The following is a 23,668-nucleotide window of genomic DNA, read 5'->3' as shown; positions in this document are numbered from 1 at the left end:
AATCACGCTCAAGTTAAGACAAGCCCACCTTGGCACAATGAACATAAGGGTTAGGTCTGGCTCCTTCAACACACCTGAACATGCATCAGGTTACACCTTTGTTTTCACATCAGAATAGATGTATTAGGGCAAACTCAAACTTTCATTAACCCCTCAGAAAGTCCAAAGCTAAAATTATATCCAATTTATACTTACAAAATTTTAATTCAGCACCTAGCTAACTGAACTGATGCACGGCCCCATGCTGATCACGAAAAATCAAACAGCATGAACAAAAATTGTACATGTAAAGAGCAAAATTTGTTATTCTCAGCTACTCAACACAGGTAAGAGGACTTTCAGCTGTGAAGAATGTCTGAAGGAGCATCCAATACTGACTGGATGATAAAAATGACAGATGAAATTCAGTGCAGAGAAGTGTTCCATGCTTGTGGGTTTTTTGGGGGATGTTGTTGTTGTTGTTGGTTTGTTGTGGTGGGCTTTTTTTTTGGTTTGTTTGTTTGTTTGTGTTTTTGGGGTTTTTTTGGTTTTTTTTTTTATGACGACCCAAACCTTCCATATAATTATGGCCTTGAATTGAATTTCATGACTCAGAAGGTGCTCAAGGTAATACCAGTTCTGCAGCAACTCTGCTTTTTAACTGCTCCAGAGCAAAATGATCCTGGGAATTATTTTAAAAGGAATACAAAACACAGCAGAAAGCATTACAATACTGTTTAAAGAAACTGTGTACCCACATTTTCAATAGTGAGTACATTAGGGATCCCCAGACTTAAACACAATACATTGCAGAACTGAAAAAGAACTATGACAAGGCTGATTAATGGCAAGCACTGTTGAAGCGTTTTAAGGAAGCATCACAGAGTGAAGACAGTTCATCTTCCACTGGAAGAATGGCCTAAATCCTTTACAGGGATTTCCCATCTTTTACAAGGATTTCCACCCTGTAAAGAGATGATCTGGGGAGGGGATGAGAGTGGGTGGGAGAGGAACAGAGAGAGACCGCTATTGATCTTTCAGCAGAAGGCTGAAGGTGAACCAGGAATTCCTTTTCTGGGTATTAAAGTTTTGAGTCCAAAATAACCAAAAAAGCTGCTCCCTCACCCAGAGGCAGTTTAACTGCTGGAACTCATACCTGTGATGTTTTCTATACACTATAAATTTGAAGGGTGTCTGAAGAGCAGCTGGGCAGGTTCCCAGAAGGAGAATCCACAGAAGGCAGTGATCAACTGTGAAGACACCACCTCAGAGCCCCTGAAGCACAAAACTGCCAGAGGCTGGAAAACACTCTGGTGAAATACTTGCACTCTTTATATTCTTCACTTCAGCAACTGTTATCAGCTGTTGAAGAAAGAAGCAGGGGGATCAGGGAACTACCCTAGATAAACCTTTGATCTGATCCAGCAAGGCCATTTTGAATATAGCCCATTTGCAATTCACTTCATGCTTGTCCACTCTTTGTAAGAGGGAAGATGAAAACCTTTCAGGAGCTATCCATTGGGAATAACCCGAAATACAGAATAAAGCTATCACCTTCATATTTTCTTTTGATCATGCACGATAACATAAATTAGCTCTGCACTTACTTGCACTATACCTGCTGGCCATATGTGCTTGTAAGTCTGTATTACACTAACGCACAACAGCAAGACAATGTATACACACCTTCCCTACAAACAGCTGCTTCCCGGGAATGCTCAGTTACATCCCACTAAGTTATTACCTGTTTATTTTTCCAAATCTGCTAAACCCATGCTGCAAGGGTGGGTTGATTATTATTCTTTCTACTTGGTTGCTAGGGATTACACAGTAGTTTCATTTACTCTCCTTTTAAAAAACAGAGTAAGTTTTTATGCTTTTATCTCTCTTGCTACCAAGGAATAATCCTACAGATTCTGCCTGTAGGCTCCCTGCCTTCTAACTGCATGCTAGTCACCAGGCAAGAGAAACTAACATTATTCTTACTGCACATGTGATTCAGAAGATAGAGAGAAAGTATACTTAGAGAGGTGGCAATCAAAAAAAAAAAAATCCAGGCTGGAAGTTTCTAGAGCTGGAAGCAGAGAATTGAGTGTCTGAATAACCATAATTTGTTTTGCAGGTGCCCAGAAGTTTTCATTCATTTTCTGCAAATATAAGCAGCACACCACAGCCTTCCTACCTGTGCAGTTCAGAGCAGCCAAAGTACCAGGTGGTTACCTAATTCAAGAAAGCATGGGACAATAAACACAAGATTGAGAAAACTGGTCTACTCACTAACAAGTCCTTAACGGAAGTCTTCTGAATCAAAATGGAAAAGAAATACTTATTCCCAGGAGAACCCATTTTTCCAAGAAATTTAATTGCCTCGTATTTGACCAAAACTGTCAAGGAAGTGAGCCTGAGAAACATAATCCTAATTACCCCAGAAAGGAAGAAGTGACCCAGTCACTTGTGGCACATGAATGTTGCCTTGTTCCCCAGCATGCATTTTGTTCAGTCTGATTAAAACTCCTGAAAGCCAAAAGCAAGCTGCTTGCTTTATTAGCCAAGTGTCAGTGGCTCGGGAGACTCAGCTGGATACAGACTTCTCTCTGCCCCACACTGACCATGGCATTACTGAAAAAGCACTAGACTAACAGAAAGAGCTGGACACAGCTGCCCAGACCACTGCTGGACAGACAAAGGCAGTGGCGAATGCTGAAAAAGGTGATCTATACCCACTTAAATCAGCCGAGAAACTTTCTTGTAATATTACAATATTCAACAGCCAAATCAGATATGGTGCTCCAAAATGACAAACATACATCTGTAACAGCTACTTTTATTCAGAAATTAGAGGTTGACAGAAGTAAATACAAGAGTTTCCCCGCATAATTTTGATGTTACTTAACCCCAAGGAATTCATGAAAAGAAAGGGTGGGCAGATAGGAATTCAGGCTCTTCATCCAAACTGTGCTACTGTTTTTCTTCCTAGAGAAAACAAGCTATCCCTGATAAGAAGTACTAAGGCTGTAATATACTTCACATACTATTAACAAGGTAAGAAAAAGAGAAAAATTAAAAGCAATGTTGTGCATGTGCAAGCACATGAAGAACAGCGGTACAAAACCACAAGAGATATGATGAGGACACGAATACAGTTGAGTCGCTGTAACGCTGGCTGTTATATCACACAATGAAGGCAGAACTGATAGGTGAAAGTCGCAACTTCACTATCTACCAAGAAGCCGGTGTGAAAGGGGTGAATGCTGCCACGTGCCACAGCTGCCTCTGATAAGGTATCACATTTAAATGCCCAGGACACATGGCTGTCCTGAAAACAGATCCCTTGTTTTGTGGGCAGAGAGAGGGCAGCTACAGCCTGCAAAGTGACTCTCTCCTCCTTTTCCCTGATATTCACAGGAAACACAGAAAAGATCTCTCCAGCTGGGAGTTTAATGCCAAAGTACATCTGACCTGACCCTCAAAGGGAGGGATGGGTGAGAGCCTGCGTGCATGGTGCCTGGGCTGCCTGACTGCCTGCCACCAGCCCATCCATCAAGAAGCGGCACAGGCAGCCTCCGCCTCTGAAAACTGCCGGTTACATGGCAACAGGGTCAGAAGAAGATCAGGAAATACATAAAAGTAACAGCAGCAACAGGATAGACACAAAGAAGAAGGAAATCCTCCTCTTCGGCATTCGCAGCTTGGCATGTAACATGGCAGGCTCTGCAATGTAGGAAGCAGCTCGCTTGCTCTGAGGGAGGTCTTGTCAGAAACACTATGCTGGGAACCAGAGTAAAACTGCAACTTTTCCCTTCTCCTGGGAAGGGATGCAACTGCACATCTGATCTCAGGAAATGGGCTGGTACAAATTATCAGAAAGCACCATCTCATTCACTTGTAAGACCAGCACTCCATAAGGGTAGAATGGACCAACTCTCACCCCAAACCGTCTTACAGGACGTGAAGATTGGCCGAGAAAGGGTCTTGTGCTTCAACTTCCAGAATTTCTGCCTCAGTCCTAGGAAAGCGCTTGAGCACAACCACAGAGTAGACAGTGACTCCATTTGCTTCTGACCATATGATGGGCCTTAGAGCCAGTGGAGATAACTCATAGCCTGAATCCCTGAATCTTACTCGCTCTTACCAAATTTAATTCCAGCATAACTTCACAGGAGTTATTCCAATAAGTAAATTTACATATACAAACTACATCCTGATAGAAACTAGGAAAAAAGAAGTAAGTGTAACTATTTTCAGAGCTTGGCAAAGAACCAGATTTCTCTAAAAGCTGCTGTCATCCAAGAATGACTATCAGGACTCTGAAGACAAAAACCAGAAAGGGACAACGAAGAGTACATGTACCTCTCAGCCAGGCAGTTCCTCTCCCTAATCTGTTCCCTTTATGGTCAATAGAATGAGAGCAATTCAGGGCAGGAACATAACTGAGACACTCTGAAGTGCCCTCTAGACAGACTCTGCTCACCGATGACAGAGGGAGCCTAGTGCTAACACAGCCACCAAGCTGCGTGCCTGGCGTGACTGGGAACTGGGACTGACAAGAGGAGGACTCATGGCAGTGATACAACAGTAAAGCTTCACCTAGAAACAAAGTTATTTCCCTACATGCACCATTGTTAAGAGTAACTCAAGCAAAATGAAAAAGAACTACGCCCAGTGCCTTGAAGCTCCCTGTCCGTTGAATTAGGCTTGTAAGGCTGCTACTCTTCTAACTGCAACAAAGAGAAGATGAAAGCACAGAAAAGAAAATAAATAAGTCCATGCTGTTTTCTTGTTGTTAGGTTTGTTTTTTTGTTTTTGAGGGGTTTTGCTTTTGTTTTTTGGACGTTTTGGTGGGGTGTTGGGGTTTTTTTAGAGTAAGAATAGGGGTTCTCAGTCTTCTTAAAACAGGTGCAATTACAAAACACAAAAATCCTTGTTCCGTGCAGCATGTACTTTTCTGTTTGTTTTGGTTTTCCCTATAGAGAAATTTAAGAACTCTTTGCGTATTTCTGTGTTCGGATTGCTCACACTTACTGCCTCCTCAACAAGCATCCCCAGGGGCCAGCTGCAAACAGTACCCTGCACCCCAAGGTAACAGGCAGCTAGGTAAACAGGTACTGCCAGCTCACAGATGGACCTCTAGGACCTGTTAGCTGGTACCAAATTATATGTATTTTACTGGCTTTAAAACAAAAAGATTCAACCTCATAGCTGTTAGGTTAGGGAAACTCGCCCTAAAGTCCTAGTAAAGATATTTAAATGACTGAATGTTAACTAAGGAGCCCAAAACATGCAGTGTGTAGAACAGAAAGCCACACACAACACCTGAAGCACAAATACACAATATAAAACAGCAAGACCATGTTCACAGTAACGTGCAGACCACTAACCTCAGAGTGAAAATCCAGGGGACCCAGTCACTGCTATCAGAGTGCCCCACAGTATGTTAACTAGGGTAATCATGGCTCCTTGTGTGCTCACCACTTGTACCTTTGGACAAAAACGCAGAATGTGCTCACACCCAGGGCTTTAGGGAGCTGTTCAGAGCACCCCTGTGGCTCCCCTTTCCCAGTGTACACCACTCCTGAAAACATTACAGTAATACTTGGCTATTCCAGCAAAGATATAGCAGAGATGTTATTTACTCACCCACTCTTTTTGGATCTCAAACGTTTTTAATATACCAGGGATTTTAATATATCGGATTAAAAATTAATAATTTTTAATATACTATTGTTGAAGTGAACAACATATGGCAGGACTCATTTGTGAAGGTTTGACAAAGGTTTTCAGGTTAGTTACGTATGATGCTTTCATGCAAACATACCCACGCTTTCTACAGCAAATTTTTCCTCAGTGCAACACCAAGCATTTCAGCATGACAGCAAAAGAAAAAGAAGTAGGGAAACCTCCTAATGTGTTTCTGTTGCAGTTACAGGGAACCACTCACGCATGCTTCTCTGAGCAGCAAGAGGCAGAAGAGCAATGACAGCTGGTTGCCGTCTTCCCAGCATCGTCACCATCGTTCCCTGCCTGGAACAGATCGTCCTGCCCCCTCACCCTACAGAATAAGCTCTATTGCTAAAAAGGCTGAGGAAAACCCCAGCCCTCCGACACAGGCAAGATCAATCCCAGGCCTCCTCCCGTGCCCAACCTGCCGAGAAGCTTTCCACGCTCTCAGCTGTCCCTGTTTCACACAATGTCAAGCAGGAAGCAAATCTCTCCAGTGACATTTGATGCTGAACAGGCTCTTAAATGGCCGGTGAACCTAAATTTAGGATTAGGGAAAAAGTAAGGAACACATCCGACATTTATATTTTCCTCCTCAGCACAGCAACAAGTTAACTTGATACACCAGTTTTAGACATTCTGAAGTTACAAGTGGTCCTTAAAGCTTAAGTGTAATTCTTATCAACAGCCACAGGGAGAAATAAACCTGCAGAAACAGGTTTTAATTTTGTGGTTTTTTTTTTTAAAGCACACAGTTTACCAACATACTCCTCCTCAGGTTTTAATAGTAAGACCAGAACTAAATATTTAATGTCTGAAAGGTTAAAAGACACCCACTATATAACTTCATACCTATCAGACTCATCTCAAACTGCTAAATATGAATTGACATGCCTTATGACACCCTACCACTTACAATAGCATGCTGCTCATCCACAGTAACTTCTGCTGGGGTTTTAAATTAAGAGGTTGTAACTTTATCTCTTTAAAGTCTAAATTTTTATGTGCCATGTTGAGTCTTAAGCAGGAAAAAAGAGACTTAAAGGAGCTGTTCTCATCATTAAAATACAGATGCCAAAAAGAAAAACCCAGAAAAGGGCAGCTCATAATTAAAAGTAACACCTGAAGACATAAAAAGCTGTGAAATAAAGGAAGTCTCTCACATTATGTAATATTTAATAATGCTTACAATATTGCCAATTAAATACTCAAAAAAAAAAATCCCATCTCTCTCTCCCTTCTCCAGACAGAAGTACCATGATGTCCTCAATTTCATCAAGCTCATACAAGTACAAAACCATAATGACAATGAGTGGTGGGATTCCCCCACCACTGATGATGACCTCATCTGACCATGGCATATTCTAAACCCGAGATGAGCATTTCATCTAAACGCTTCCAAAGGTACCATTACAATATTTGGCATTATAGTACACATTTTCTTCTTGACACTGGCTGGATTTGGTGGATACGTCACTTAAAAGTCTTACAGAAGACAACATATGTTACATCAGGGAACTGTGTCACCTATTGAAATTAAGCTCCTCAGTCTTTGGAGTGTTTCTTCCAAGAAAGAAATAAATTGAGAGGCACTCAATTTACAAATTAAATCATCTTATTTTCTACAGAAATAAAAACAGCTGCACACAAAACATGAAAAGGATATAAAAGAGACTAATAGGATAGCTGAAGGCAAGGAACGAACAATACACAATTTGAACGTCACGATGGAAACTCGACAGAGAGCAACTATTTCTTCACTGTTTAATTATGAGATAGTGTGTTTAACATTATATATCATAGTGAAAAAGGTTAATAAACCAGATGAAAAAATCAGTCCAACAGTATTATGAAGCCACATGTATTTTATATCACCTTACGCTGTAAGAATGTGAGATGGTAACAAAACTTAACCCTCCTTTCAGTACATATAAGGACTGAAACAACATAGTCCTGGTCTGAAAAGATGATACTTTGCCATGCAGTGAGCTCACAAAAAGATAGCAAGTGGCCTCTGTTTGAAGCATTGTCAACCATGAGTTTGCACATTTTCCTTACCATTTTTAAAGATAAGCAGACTGAAGCAAACTGATAAATGTTCAAACATGCACCTCCTGATCAGGCATTTCAATGACATGCCTACATTCTCTTTTTTAAGTTAATACAAAATATATCATCCCAAGGCATACCAGAGTATGCATTCATCTGTGGTACATGACAGTCAAGTAACAGATCAAAACTGTCCATCAGAGACCAGAAATCAATGAATGAGAAAAACCACCATGCAGGAGAGAATCAGGAGATGTTTCCTTATTTATTGTACAGCAACTTCATCAGTAATTGACTGGGGGGGGGGGGAGGGGGAGGGAAGTCAGCCCAGACCTTCTCTAGACATCTAGAGGGTTTTGTTTAGTATTTTGTTAGTACTAAACTGGATATACAAATTTTGTCTTGTGCAAAAACTACGCTTTTGCAGGGCTTCCATTCAAAAGCATTACACGTAACGGATTCATTCTGAACGGAAGAGAAGCCTCCTTTCCATAGTAGCACGATTCCTTGCTTTATCAACTAACACCATTTCTGCTCTTTTATTACATTAGAAGTATGTTATAGAACAATAAACAGCATTAATCCAGTTCTTTCTCTACTGAAACACTTCGGAAAGAGAGTGCCACAACTTGCATTGCAGCTACTTCCAGAATCATTACACAGCTCCTTAAATTTCAGCAAATCCAGAGCTAAAATATACCGCTGAAGATGACAAAGAATGCCATATCTCTAAACCCAAAAGCTAGCAGACAAAACCAATATATTTAATATTAACACAGTCTTTAGTATATACACTTAGAGACCATTGGTATATCAGAGCCAACTTTGTCCAAGCACCTTAGAACATCTCAGGGAGGTAGGAACTGTATTTACCCTAATTCCACTTGAGTAAAATCAGCATCCCTTCACCTTCCTTATAAACAAGGCTAAATCAGTGGCAGTGCTGAGAATGACATCTCAAAGAAATACCAACATTTCCTATTCCAAACCCACAACTTTTGAGTAGCAGTTCTTAATTTATCTTCCATAGCTTAAGTGCTTAATTTTGTTTTATTGATGCATCTCTAATAAGTTTTTCAGGGTAAAGATTAAAACAGGCTTGAGTAGTGCAAAATTTCAAGAGCACTAATCTGAATCGAATTAACATGTTTGGTTTATATCTTCCATATAGAACAGGTTTAGATGGAGGCAGGAAACAAATCACTCCATTCTCTTCTGATCATAATGCTAATTTATTTGAAGGTATTTAATATGAACTTTTTTTTTCTCCCCCAGTTAAGGGCTTGAACATGCTGTGCTTCTGTCTACAGAAAAATGAGTTCAGCTGTCTGACCACAGACCAAAAGCCTAAGATCTGCTTTGCCTCTCAATACAGAGATCTATAAAGTGAGAAGTGCAAATAGCTAAAAAGGGAAATTACATGAAAACTAGTGACAACTATTGATCTAAGGTTGCAAGAAACTTGTTATTTTATTTTCCTTTTAAGGAAACAACATGAACTCCTACGTTTAATGAAACTTAGAATACCCCCTTGAAAACACGGGGACTGCTAAGAAGTAAAAGCAAGTTTGCCACATGCATACCTAGCTGTGAATGATTTCTATAGATTCCTGCCTTAGCAGGATGGCTACAGCCACCCCTCAGCAAGCCACACAAGGCCCAGTCAAGTGATCTGAGTGTCACGAGCTGTGATTTGGGAGAGACTGATGCCTGGACTGTCCCCAAGGGGAAAGAAAGGATGCATCAAGTACAAGTGATGCTGAGGAGGAGCTTGGCACCTCAATGGGGACCTGCAAAGACCCCAGTTACACAGCATCATGAGTAGCAGAACAAGCTGATGAGGTTGCCTTGATCATGGGAGTTTTTCAGCTCTGAAACTGATGTGGTTCTTCTCCAAATCCCCCCTGCTTGCCACACACACAAAAAGACTTCTTGAAACATTTAACCACAAAGAGCTCCCACAGGTCACGGAGGATGAGCCTTGGCCACATCTCCTCTAGAATTGCAACAGGAACATCTAGAGACAATTCCTAGGCTGTGCTTGTTTATTTACTGGGCAAGTATTCATCAAAATCTAATTAAAGAACATGGAAGTTGTTAAAAAATGCCTAAATCATCTATTGAAATAATCATTCACTTGCTTTTCTTAAAAACAACAATTAAAAAAACTGAACAGCAAACAAACAAAATAAACCACCAAAAAAACCAACCAAATCCACAAAGACCTCATCATAGTAGATACTACTGTTGTTACCAGTTTTTTCCAGAGGGGTCCATTTTTGGAGTCCATTATGAACAGTTTAAACAGTTTAAAACATTACAGGATCCTTCTCACTTCTGTCAGAACTTAAATTTACAATGTCTGTTTCTCTTTAGATTACAAAAAAGTGGTAAATGTAGTCCTAACAATAGCAACATGACTCTTAGACATGAAATTTTAGAAGATGCAATTGCAGTATATGCCAGTAATTTCAAGTTAATTTGCTAATTAACCTAGTCCTTTTTTTGTGACATTTTATTAATCAGCAGATGTGCAGTACTTTTAAAGCACTGGATAGATGATAGTAGACAAAGAATAAAACCATCATTGCATTTTTCTGGAATTCTTTAATCTTCATAAAGATATGTGTTTAGACTGCATAAAAAAAAAACACTGTAAAAAAATCCACATATCAGTAATATGATACTTTATAATTAATTTTAAAAAAATACCTGAAACAAGTCTAAAGGGGCTTGTGTTGGGGTTGCAAAGAAAAGTATCATACCAGTTTTCCTTTCTGGCTTTGATGACACAGTTTCCTTTAAGGTACCACTGAAGATGACTGACATCTTTTGTCTGTTTGCTTAGAAACAAGAATTGTTTTAAATCTCGCTATGCTTTAGGAGTCAAAAAGTAGATTACTTCTCCCTTGCAAATTTTTTACGCATTGTAAGAAAAGGGAATTACTATGGAAATCTAAGCTGCCAGAAGAAAAAGAAGTCAGAAGGAGGATATCCCAATGCAGACATTTTACTCTATTTCTTCAGTACTTCCCGCTGCAAGTCAAGTCAGATAAGCTTTCACATTTTAACACAAAGCTTCCCAAGATGAGAAAAGCATCCCACTAGCATGCTCCACAGCAGTCCTTTCAAACCTGGAACAAGCCCCTTTAAAGCAGGAATCCACAGCCTTAAAGCAGCAACCCACTGCTAACGGAGGCTTTATCTGCTCAACAGCTTCTTGGTTCTTCTTGCTACAAAGCCTATTTTAAGGTTTATAATTTAAATGAAATCTGCGGAGACAAATCTTGGAAATTTCCCTGCTCTGTCTTAAACACCTTCTGAAATCCTACAGGACCAGCTCGGAGATTTCTCAGTGAGATCATGGAAAACAGATCACAGGTTACGGGGAAGTACCACGGTTCATCCTCACAAAGGCGGCTGGCTAAAAGCATGCACAAGGAGTACAACAGAAGTCTAACATTTCAGTTTAAAGAGGTATACATTTTTAGAGCAAAACCACAAGTTATTTATATGGATAGATTTTCACAAAGCAATCTGATCTGGGAACCAGGGGATTTTACTTACAGCATCTGTGTTCCACATTCTCAGGAAAAAAAAAATAATTAAATAATCCTAAAGAGCTGAAAAAGGTATTTTTATCATAGCCTTTGCAGCTATTTCATGTTTCGCTCAAATTGAAAGAGAGCTGATCCAGATACCTCCAATCACATCTGGAAGCAGGCCCCAGAACTGTGTGCACTGTCTTAACTAGAACTCAAATTATTCTATTAAAAAAAGCCTAATGGTTAAAAAAAAAAATCCCCCCAAGCTCTGGCATTCCTTGTCACATTTTTTCAAGTTGTTTGATGTCAGTTTACATTTAATAAACATGTTGTTTATTATCTTCATTTAAGGACTTTTATCAAATTACAGCAAGAGTCATAGGAAGCATATCAAGATTACAGATCCATAATGCATTCAGGATCTCTGTGCAGCACCATTAAATCCATTAATCACCATCTTTTCTGTCCCAATTATGCTAAAAAGATATTCAATAAAGTAATTTCACCTCACCTCTCTCTCTTTCCTGTTACCATCAGTGCAAAGAAGGCAAAACCACAACGCTTCCGACAAATTCTCAAGGCACCTCTTTTGTTCCCTTTAAATTAAATCTGAATCGGTTGCACATTTTGCTGAACTGCTAATACTCTCCACATGTTCCCTTTCTCAAACTGAAAATGTTTTCTATTAGGAATGTCTAACACTAAACAGAAAACTGTAAAATGCCCTCCAAACAACCCAAAGAACCTCTCTTTCTTGAAGCTTTCATTGGAACATATCAATCACTACTTCCCGAATTGAAGAGCTCATAGTGCCATAATTAAGCTCCCTTTAGGAAAGCTTTTTAATTAGGCTATTTCTCTTTGTGCATTCAGAAACTCCCTTACCTAAAGAAAGCTGTTTATTTTAAATTCAGTAAGTTATTCCTTTTTAAAAAAAAGAAATTGGAAAGATTTTAAGTATGAACTAGAGGAACTCCAGAGTGTCCATGGCTATAAGAACTCTACTCCAGCACTTATCACACTGCTAACACACATATGCCAAACAGATGAATGCAATATAATAACAATATTTATGGGGAGAAGCATCTCAAGTGAGACAGTACCAGTAACACAGGTTGTAGGCACAAGCTTAACTCTGCCCTCAGAGAATGAAACACAACAGTTTCACTTGTTTCCTTAACCAGAACTGCACTGGCTTTTCTACACTTTGACACTATACTCATAAGAGGACAAACCATGTTTTTTTCCCCCACTTCTATCTGTGTATCTTAACTTCTCTGTAACAAAGTTTCAGATACAGTTATAGACTCAAGACATGACTTTGTCTTTGTGAAAGCACTGTGGGTCCACCAGGGTGGAACTTGCATCTCAAGCACCTGGAGGCACAGGTCCTACCAGAAGGTTCAGTAGATGCATAAATAGTTGCCAAACCTAATCATATCTGCTGTAATACATGCAACAAGTCCACATAATGGATAACAGAAGAGAAAACTGTACATGGAAAAAAGGACTAGCTGCATACTTCAGCCATTACAGGACAAATAAAACCAGCTGGCTAGTAGCCTCCTAGTTACAATGAGCTTACAGCTTCCCTCAGGTATCCCAGAACAAAAGGGGCTCAAGAAGATATTTATGGCTACATTTCATAAAAGATATCAATAGCGAGAGTATGTCAAAAAGACAATCCAAAGAGCTAAGTGGAAAGGCTGGATTATTGGTGCTAACACTGCTGGTTAAAGCAGATGCTCTAATAACAGGGGCTAGAAACAGCTGCCGTGCAGTGCGGTAGCTATTGGGTCACATACTTGGGCATAAGCCACTGCTGAGCCCCCATGGAAGGATGGGGAAGGGCAGGCACGCTGTAGATCACTTAAGCACCCTGCTCGGGTAAATCTGCAACTGCCCATGTGCAAAAGCCAATAGAACGGGACTGTAAAATGGTTATAACAACTAATAATGAAGCTATGTTATATGTTTAGCAAGACTCTTGGAATAATATGCTTGCACACCGTTTAGGGACCTTGCTGGATCAAGCTATGAAACGTAATACACACAAATACCTATGCAAATTATTTTTAATCTATAGGCAGATAAAAGAAAGACTCTTCATAAATACAGGAAGGAGCTATAACCACACAAAACCATAATTTTATAAAGCAAAAACATTTTAAATAACCAGTTGAGGGTTGAGGAGGGGTGGGGTGTGTGTGCTGTTGGGGTTTTTTAAAATAATAAACCGACACAAAGGAGATGTAAAATTTAAAATAGACCTTGCAACATTTGCTGACTTTCCAAGCTACAGTACTCTGAGCAATCCCAGGCCAATACATGAATTAAAAATTACATCAACCTTTCTTATTTGCATTCTTCTTGTATGACATTGTATTAACACCTGAAGCTTATGTCAGACTTCCCTTAGCAGAATCACTCTAAGTCATTGTCATGGGTCTCTGTCTAAACCTCATTCTCGGTATCGAGAGCACCACTCCTGATTCCCCATCACAGGCATAAGCATTTTAAAAGAGGACATGGGGCTCTCTTGGGCTAGATGCTGTGTCCAGATATGCAAGAGTAAATGGTGCCTTTATTCTCAGAGACCACCTCAGATTTTGATGGAAAACTACCAAGAAGCAAAGAACAGACAAATGAAGCAGCAGCTGCAAACAGAGCTGTCCATGGAAGGGCATAATGAATAAACCAAGTCGCTCTCCAAGAAGAGTGGAACTTTTAAAGATCTTTAAAACTTCACTGTCAAAGAGTTGCTCTGACTACAACCTTCTATTTAGTTTCAGGAGCTCAAGTTTTTGGCATTATTGGTGTTTGTCCTGTAAAGCTACATCCTCATTTACATTGGACTTTATCAAGGCTTCAGCTGAACCCTGTAATTGTTAAATACATACAAACTAAAATTACATTCAAGACACAACTAAATACAAACAAGGAAAGTCATAAGGCTGCCAAAAACACCAGAAAGACTTTTCCCACAGGCTAATAACTCAAATAAATGTAATTTGAATAAAAGGTCAAATTTGACAAATTGTGAAGAAAACCCAGTTGACACTAAGTGGTTTAAGGAGTGATCTTCCTCCACTAAGGTCTTTTAACATCAACAAGTACAATAGTACATCTATAATTTCACAGAAATTTCACAGAATCATCTAGGTTGGAAAACCTTGAAAATCATCTAGTCCAACTGTTAACCTAGCACTGACAGTTCCCAACTACACCATATCCCTAAGCAGTATGTCAACCCGCCTCTTGAACACCTCCAGGGATGGGGACTCCACCACCTCCCTGGGCAGCCCATTCCAACCTGTTCTATAAAGAAAGACTTCCTAATATCCAGTCTAAACCTTCCCTGGTACAACTTGAGGCCATTACCTCTTGTCCTATCGCTCATTTCTTGGTTAAAGAGACTCATCCCCAGCTCTCTGCAACCTCCTTTCAGGTAGTTGTAGAGGGCGATGAGGTCTCCCCTCAGCCTCCTCTTCTCCAGACTAAACAACCCCAGTTCCCTCAGCCGCTCCTCGTACGACATGTGCTCCAGACCCTTCACCAGCTTCGTTGCCCTTCTCTGGACACGCTCAAGTCATTCAATGTCCTTTTTGTAGTGAGGGGCCCAAAACTGAACACAGTAATCGAGGTGCAGCCTCACCAGTGCCGAGTACAGGGGTAAGATCACTTCCCTGTCCCTGCTAGCCACTCTATTTCTGACACAAGCCAGGATGCCATTGGCCTTCTTGGCCACCTGGGCACACTGCTGGCTCCTGTTCAGCCGGCTGTCAATCAACACCCCCAGGTCCCTCTCTGACTGACAGCTCTCCAGCCACTCCTCCCCAAGCCTGTAGCACTGCTGGGGGTTGTTGTGGCCCTAGTGCAGCACCCGGCCTTTGGCCTTATTGAAGCTCCTACAGTTGGCCTTAGCCCATCGCTCCAGCCTGTCCAAATCCCTCTGCACACCCTCCCTACCCTCGAGTAGATCAACACTCCCACCCAACTTGGTGTCATCTGCATGACATAGAATTTTCAATTACTTACATTCTATGAACAAATCTGGTTTCAGCAATAGTCTTTTGATATTAAAAAAAATGTAAATATTGCAGTTTGTATTAAAACCACTGAAAATTCATTTTTGAAACTACCTTTTAATTAGTCCTGACCATTTAAATCAGGATCAAGCCAAAATGAGAAAAGAAGTAGAGTAATATTTAAAAGAAAATTTGTTCCTCTGTGCTGAAAGTCCTTAGTGTGAACATAAGACAAGAATTCAAATTGAGAGAAAAAATTAAAGTATTAATTAAATTGAGATGCTTAAGAGTGACGGGTATGCAATAGGGCAGAAAATACCACTCGCTAACAACTTCCGCGCTCCAGTTATTAAGCCTCATTTCTCCCTTAAAACCAGAACTACTTACCCCACTTGACATGGGACTTGCTACAGCTTCCCCAGTCTCAAAATACTGGCCTGTAGTCAATACATTCTCTGACACTAGAGCCCAATGAATTCCCAGAGATTTGAAATCACTAATGATGGAAAACTTTATCTGGACATCTGAACGTAAACACTTGTGCATTTCCCACAATTTAAAAGTACAACATGTTAGGGAGAGAAAAAAAAATACTGGTCCACCTTCCGAATGGGAGAGGTTATGACAGGAAAGATACTTCTTTTACACCTCTCAGCTCTTCAGAGAAAAGTAAGACCTTGAATGCAAGGATCACAGGGGGCTCTGTGGCAAGGGCACTACAGAACAAACTGCATCTTCTCAGAAAGCAGTCCTAGCTACCTGTCGGGGACTTTGCAGAGTCAGTAACATTGCTAACCACAACACTTTCCAAGGATATTGTTAAGACTGAAAGAAAACAGCCAAAGCAAGACAGTTTTATTCCATGTAACACCATCTCAGATTGCTCTAGCTCCTGGCTTCTACTCCAAATATGTAACACATCTTTTAACCTCTAAACCTAATGTTTATATTTCAAAAAAGACATTAACAGGCAGTTGATGTGAAAATATATGCAAGATGAAGAGAAGTACCCACTGTGCCAACGAAACAACTCTCCTATCCTGTGACAAGTTTAACTGCCAGGCACAGATCACCAAACAAAACCAGTACTAAAAAGTGCAGAGTGTCCCTGACTCTTTCAAACTGTCCCATACCAAAAATAAGACACATTTGATATGTAGAAATTAAAAAGAAGAGAGAAGAAACTACATTACATCAAGCTATGGGCTGAAGCAAAAACTTACCCTAAAAACCTAAACTTCAGCAGGAGGGTGGGAAATTAGAACCAGATCTTGCATTTGGCTTTTCTGTCTATAACAAACCAAGCCAAAAGCCCATATCCAAAACACACCTCTGCTCTATGAGTTTGAAATCTGGACTCAAGTTTTGCAGCCTGGCTTCCTCTGTACTCACCGCTGAATGCATCACCACCGCCAGAGAGTAACAGCACCTGACAAAGGAATGCACTTTCATACAGAACAATTAAAATACATGCACAGTAATATGCCTAATTGCCCACAGTGAGCTTGAATGCAAACAGGTAACAACAATGCAACCACACAGGGAAGCTCAGAACCTGGTGTGCTCCAATTCCTCGATGGCTGCATTCTGGACAAAAATTTTTTACATTAAAATTGTTTTTATAAAACCTCAGTCCAGGAAACATATTAAATCTTGTCTTGCTGCACTGGTCTGTTTTGCCAAGTATATTCCCAGACCTAACAAGAACAAGCTTCTCCAAGCTGTTCTTAATTTCATTCACATTTATAAAATCAGCCTAGACTTTGCAGCACCTCTGTTTCTCCTCTAACACGTAGGCTTTCTCTAATGTACTTCGAGTCAAGGGTAGTAGAGGAGAATCTATTCCTACATGAGGCAGCCTAGAGATCACTCTCAATGGGAGGTATTCGAGGAATTCTGTAGGTTGCTTATGCTCAGTTCAAATTCCCAAAAGGCCATTTCATAACACATCCTGGGGGCAGGGGAAAGAAGTTTAGTTGTATTTAAAGCCTGAATCCTCTGACAGCAGTAGCAGTGTGAAAATAATACATAACTTCGACTTTCTAAAATATCTGATCAGTGCTTCAGCTATGATCTCCTGAAGGAAGATCAACAAGCTAAACATATCAGCGTGCTGAATCCACTATGGGAAGCTGGAAACAAAACACGTGACTGTGGCACATACGTATAGGATTTTTTATTTTTTTTTTAAACCAAACACCCATAACAACTATCATAATATCACCAGAACATGAGCATTAGCTTTGCCACTAACACTCAGTGAAACACTCTGCTCTACAGAATGCTGGAGAACATATTAACACCATCACAGTGCATCAGCCTCTGTTTCTCCAACCTTAAAGCTCTTCTAACACACACATTATGACTTTCATTAGACTTTTTCTTGTGACAGCATTGTTTTAACCAGGGGTTTTAAGACACTGACACTGTGATAATGACAAATACGTGGCCAAGATGTGCAAGATGTGAATAAACATTACATGCTATTAAAATGCAGTAGTTAGCTGTCAGCCAATAATTCTTCAGATCCTCTTCCCTATTCAGAACACAGTCTTCTTCAGGCACACACAAAAGCTGTGGCAAGACAGATAATCCAGGATTCTCTAGAACACCCCCAACCATCACACTTCACTGTCAAATGCTGTATTTCCCTGGGCTATTTAACATACTTCAAGGGTAATGTAACTAATACAATCTAATTTTAGCACTCAACAAACAGAATAAATAAATCAATTTATTGGCCGTTATCCTCAACCTGGAACACAGCAAGTCTGGTTCATACTCCCCAGATTTGCTTCACAGAGAATGAATCTGTTTATTTGTTCTCCTTCAGGCATGTGGAACTTCACTTACCAATGCAGGCATGGACTCTCACTGACAGCTGGGTCCTCAGAATTATACTGTGCTTCTTGCCCCTCCTAAAAAAAAAAAAAAAGGAGAATAAGAAAAGTATAAGAAAAGTATATAAAGGTGTAGGGAGATGGTAGAGGAGTTGGGAATGAAGGAGTGAAGTTGAGCCTAGGAAAAAAGGGTGGGGGGTGAGAAAAAGTATTACTAGTTATGTCTTTGTTTCTCATTATCCAACTCTATTTTAATTGTCAATAAATTAACCTTCCACAAGTCAAGCCTGTTTTGCCTATGACAGTAATTGGTAAGTGGATCTCCCCCATCTTTATGTCAATCAATTAGGTTTTTTCATCTTATTATCCCTCCCTTCTGTTGAGGGTAATGAGAGCGCGAGCTGCTGGGTGGGCATCTGGAAGCTGGCCAAGGTCAACACACCACAATGTCTATCTAGAAATCCATATTAGAGAAGTACCAAGTGATGACTGCACATTTTAATTTTCACAGAACTATTTTAAAGCTAGGTATAATTAAGCATTAAAAGAAAATGAAAGATCAAAGAAAAGGTTGCTTACACTGTCACAAATCTGCTCATGTACCTTCATTGGTCTTTAAAGCACAAAAAGATAGATGTGTTTTTCATGCGAAGATGCAAAACCAAGTCCTCCTTCACTTAGGCTCTCAGTTCCATCCTGGCCTTAAATGGAATGACTATCTCAATTAGCTGCCACATTCCTCATTTGTTTTTCAGACAAATTAGCATTAGCCGCATTTCTTCAATATGTACAAGAGTACTGCTCTTTGATTTCTAGGTGCTACACCTGCAAACTGGCATCAGAACACAGCCAGCACCTTGCCTGTGCACCCAAACTTGCTCACCTGATGAAAGGTCAGAGGGTAAGAAAAGCCAAATGTCTTTTCCATTTGTACAGCAGCACATTCTCCCTCTTTTCTCTGAAACTAAAGATGCAATTCCCCAACAAGTGGCTCTAGGTGGCCCTGCTTGAGCAGAGAGGGTGGACCAGATGACCTCCAGAGGTCCCTTTCAACCTCAGCCATCCTATGATTCTGTGAATTCATCGTGGGAAAACATTCAAGAAGCAAAACTGTTTTTAGAACACACTAAGATGCAGCTTAGTTTGTGTCATGTGAAGCCCAGACCCACTTCTATATACAAGTTAGAGGCAAATTCAAAACCAGCACAACCTTCCTTGGTTATACACTTTATAACTCTGCCGGGAGATTTCAGGGCCAAACACTTCACACAGATGCCCCACAGAATCCTCCACCGGATGTAACTTAATTGGAACAAACCCACTATTTTCCAAATAACAACACAGGTTCTTCCTCACCTTACTGTTTTTCTGCCCACAGTTTTTTTGAGGAACAAAAATATTTTTCATTATTTTCAGAAAAAAAAGAACACGTTTTATATCATCTTCCTGAAAAATTTGCAGGATAAGACAGGTCAGTGAAGTAGTGACATATTTTCAGAGAAATACTGCTCCTGGACGGACATAGGAAAAAAAGCACATTAAGAAACTGAAAAAAAAAGTGGTTAACGTGGAACTATGCACCTGCTAATAGAGGACTTAGTTCCAGTTTCGAAATGGCAAACTTCCTCTATAGTTTAAAAAAAAAAAAAATAAAAAAATAAAAAAAAAATCTATCAACGAAATTGGTCTTTAATGGGTCTGCTGAACATCATTAGGACAAAGTAGGGAAAGTGTAAACCTTCTCTTAATACTTTTGAAGTGCCTACACTGGATTTTAAAGTTTCCTGGAGCAGTTCCAGGTTTAGGACTGGCTCTCTGGCCACCTGAACTCCTCCTGCCATTCTGGTTGGACACAGCCTTTGCCTGCACTCATGTCCTGTGGATTTTTAACAGCTTCCCTTTCCCACAGGATTATCAGGACTCATCTGGAATATTTAATTTGCAAAGGTAGTGAGGAATCTTTGACAGGGCACCAAATTTACAATACCAATACTAGCATCACTCATTGATACATCAGCTCACTTACACAAAAGTCATCACATTCTTACTATGGTATACTGTCATTCTTTCAAAGACAATAAAATAAAACATTTCTAAACCTCTCCCCTTCCATTACTACTCAAGACAGAAGAAAGAAATCTCTCCTATGGAAACAGAAGAGCAACAGCTCCGGCATTAGGGTCTCCATCTGGGACAAAGAAGGAACCATTTTAAATTTCCCTCTTGCCACAGCTTTCCTGCACCATTGTGATTAAGTAAGGGCAAAACAGAGAGGTGTTGATAGGCCACATCAAAAGCCAGACCTCAACTATACTGAGGGTGCGAACTTAGTTTATGCTACATCTTCCGCCTCCCATCTGCAAAACAGGGACTGAGGCAGCTGCCCATCTCCCACTTCTGTTAGGGACTCAGGTCCTGTCAAGCCCTTACACATTGCTATTACTTAAGCAGTGTACAGTTTTCACAGGAGGTTTACACAAGTGATTTTAAAAGGTGTATAGATTAAAAAATAGTAGGTGAGAGGAAGAAATTAAACAGCTGTTTATGATTTCTTTTCAGAAGACAATCTACAGTAAAATATTTTAAGTAACTGTAAATGTTAGCTTTCTCTCGGCATCAAACAATTCACCGGAAGATCATGCCTTCAAAAACACAGAGATGAAATGTTGCAACAAAGGCTTCTAGTTAAATAGGTTTCCAAAACCAAATTTGCTCTTCCCCTCCCCACCAATCAATTGTTGACTTACAGGGAGGGGTTTTGAGTAAAAGAAAGAGAACTGTACTTGCTACTGAAAGGAAAGCACAACCCCTCTGCCTGTCACTGCCTCCCAGGTGGCCTGTTGCTCTGGAGGCTGCCCACGGGTAGTGGGAACAAATGGGTGACTTGCTTGCAACCAGACACCATTTCAGCACAGGGGGAGCATTGAGGCACCTCTACTCAGACCTTCACTGAGCAAGCAACACCAGCAGATTCACCCTTGGATTTTCAAGCCCTGCCATGGGTATGCCTTCCACTCTATATTTTTCATATTATTTCTCTTCTCTGACCATATTATGACCATATTTTTTGCTCTTGAGACTGCAGGATGTTGGAGGAAGAAGAAGAGGACTTAAAACTTTCAGATAAGCACCAGCTATACATCCTCTATAGCACTGAAACAGCAGGAAAAGCAACGTAATAATGGTATAGAAGAGTCAGTGTTTATCTGGCTATTAAAGCAAGATCCTTGGGCTCCATAACCAGACTAGGAAAGAACAAAACCATACTGCAGTCTGAGCTGTGCAAAGCTGCCTGCAAAGACCTCTGTCAACAGCCATAGAACAGGAAGTAGGGGGAAAAGGATACCCATTTTCAGATAATCCTGTAAGGCTGACAAATAAACAAAGACACAGAAAAATAACAACAAAATCTTCTGTCATTACATAGTACCTGCATATAAGATATTTTCTGTGGGAGCACTTGGAAGCTCTTTAGTTTGAGATACATGTGCTTATTCCAAGAAAGGAGAGAAAAATAAAAAGGAGGACCAGAGTATATGTGAGAGGAGGTTCCAGGGAGATGGGATTGCTATCAAAAAGCAAAAACTAGAAAAAAGACCAAGAAGCCCAGAGTACAATTACAGGCACCTATGAAAGATGCCCAGACACTAATTAGGCTTCCATTGCTCAGGTCAAGAAGCCTATTTCATGGCCCCTTTGGCTTATTTTTTCAGGTTTTTTCCCCACCTGGTTTGCTTGGTTCTTTTTCTTTTGGAAGGGCACCGGCATGAGCACCCAGGACTCTTGAACAATTTTTCCAAGCCAATCTTACACTGCCAGCCTTGCCCTTCACTATATCCCCTACCCGCCCCAACAATTGATTCAGTACAGAAAACTGCTACTCTTGACCTCCCTTCCTTGAAGGACTCGTTTGCCAAGCCTCACTCAAGGGCAGTCTCATCTACAAGGACACAACACAGAGGCAAAAATGACTATGAGGTGTTGTGAACCTTCATATATGCTCCTCTTTCCTCATGTCACTGAAACCTCTGGAAATGCGAAATAACTTTGCTAAATCCTTTGCGTTAGATGTTCTTTCGTGAAACTGTCCGCAACTGCCAAACTGCAGTTGTATCCTTACCGTTACTAGACAAGGAAAGAGAGATTAATGCAGTCTGCAATCAAAAGAACAGCTAACCATTTTGTCTGATTTCAAGGATTCAAAAGGTGCTGGAAATCCCATCTTCAAAGGCAACATCAAACATTAAGTCTCCAAGACAGCTGTGCAGTTAAATTTCTCCTTCTATGCACAACGTCAAATGGATGATTAAGTCCATTGACCTTGATAGAACTACTCATAAGCTATTCATAAACTTCAAGGCTTGGGTTTTTGAGCAAGGAAAAATGACCTATTTCAAATGCAGGTAAGCGTGTAGCACCTTCATTTCCTAGTCCATAATTCATTTTACTGTTGATGTCTAAAAGTTTAGTAAAGAAAAGAGGAGGAGGGAACCAGTTTGCCTAGTAGATATATTTCAAAAAAGCAAGCAAAAACCCCCCCACCACTACTCTGAAAAAACCCCAACATTACATTTCAAATTTCTTCACAGTGCCAACTGAAACCCCGTTCTCCAGAAACAATGACAAAGTCATTCAAAACTAAAGAGAGAAACTCAGTGAGGAAGAAGCTATTGGCAAAAGAAGTAGCGCAAGTCAGAAGAAAAATGAAGGAAGGAGGTTCTAGAAATTAGGCTGAGCCAGGAACAAAACAGCATGAAAGAAACAGGGACAAGTCCTCGTGGGCTTTATTTCCTTTACACTGAGCAAAAGGCTCTACCTGTAGTTTGGGGTGAATTTGTCAGTCCAGGCACTACATTTACTGGAAAAATCCTAGAAGGGTCGAGGAAATTAGATGCAACACATCACTTTAAAACTTACTCTCACTGTAGTTGAGTAGCTTTTATTTTATGAAACGTTCAAGTCTATCCACTGATTTGAAACTAACATGAAGCATATTTTAATATTATTCCTGTTGCTGTCTATAGTTCTTTATGTTAGTACGTAGGCTCTCCTAATACCAATCAAAGGCTCACTGAGGCTTTTGAGACAAACAAAGGAAACTTGACCTTTCTTCCAAGAAAACATCACTAACCAATAGTAAATAGCAAAGGCAGGGGATAGAGAATCAAGAGACTATGTCTGCTGTAACACTTACATATACAAACTAGTATCACGTTTTTGCAAATAACAGTAGCATTATATGAGATTTCAATGCCTGCACATGGAAGGTTTATTTAAAACACTTCCACCAAGACAGTGGCATGGTAGCCTGCTACTTTAGAGCAGTAACCACTGAATTCCGTCAGTGTGAAGTTGTCTTTCCTGGTATCTGCCATGAGATTTTATATATCTGATGCATTTCTAATTGAAAACAATTTTCGTAGAGATGTTCTTGAAATACCTGTATTGATTTAATAATAGTAGTAATACTTACACTGAGCAAGCATGAAGGATAGGAGTTTGAGATCTT

The 23,668-nt window shown here is 40.2% G+C and overlaps 1 protein-coding gene across 10 annotated transcripts in view; it reads right to left on the bottom strand.

The window, feature by feature from the left end:
• FHOD3 (formin homology 2 domain containing 3) overlaps positions 1-23,668 on the bottom strand; it is a 415,016-nt gene that overhangs the window by 339,220 nt on the left and 52,128 nt on the right. For all 10 annotated transcript variants that reach the window (XM_074875159.1, XM_074875167.1, XM_074875176.1 and 7 more), the window contains exon 3: positions 18,173-18,237. In XM_074875159.1, coding sequence (XP_074731260.1) covers positions 18,173-18,237 — 65 coding nt within the window. The remainder of the gene's footprint in view (positions 1-18,172; positions 18,238-23,668) is intronic.

Source organism: Strix uralensis, chromosome 1, assembly GCF_047716275.1.
Source record: "Strix uralensis isolate ZFMK-TIS-50842 chromosome 1, bStrUra1, whole genome shotgun sequence".
NCBI classification, from domain to species: Eukaryota; Metazoa; Chordata; class Aves; order Strigiformes; family Strigidae; genus Strix; species Strix uralensis.
Note: the sequence above shows the minus strand (reverse complement) of the source record. Positions and strands in the feature narration are given on the sequence as shown.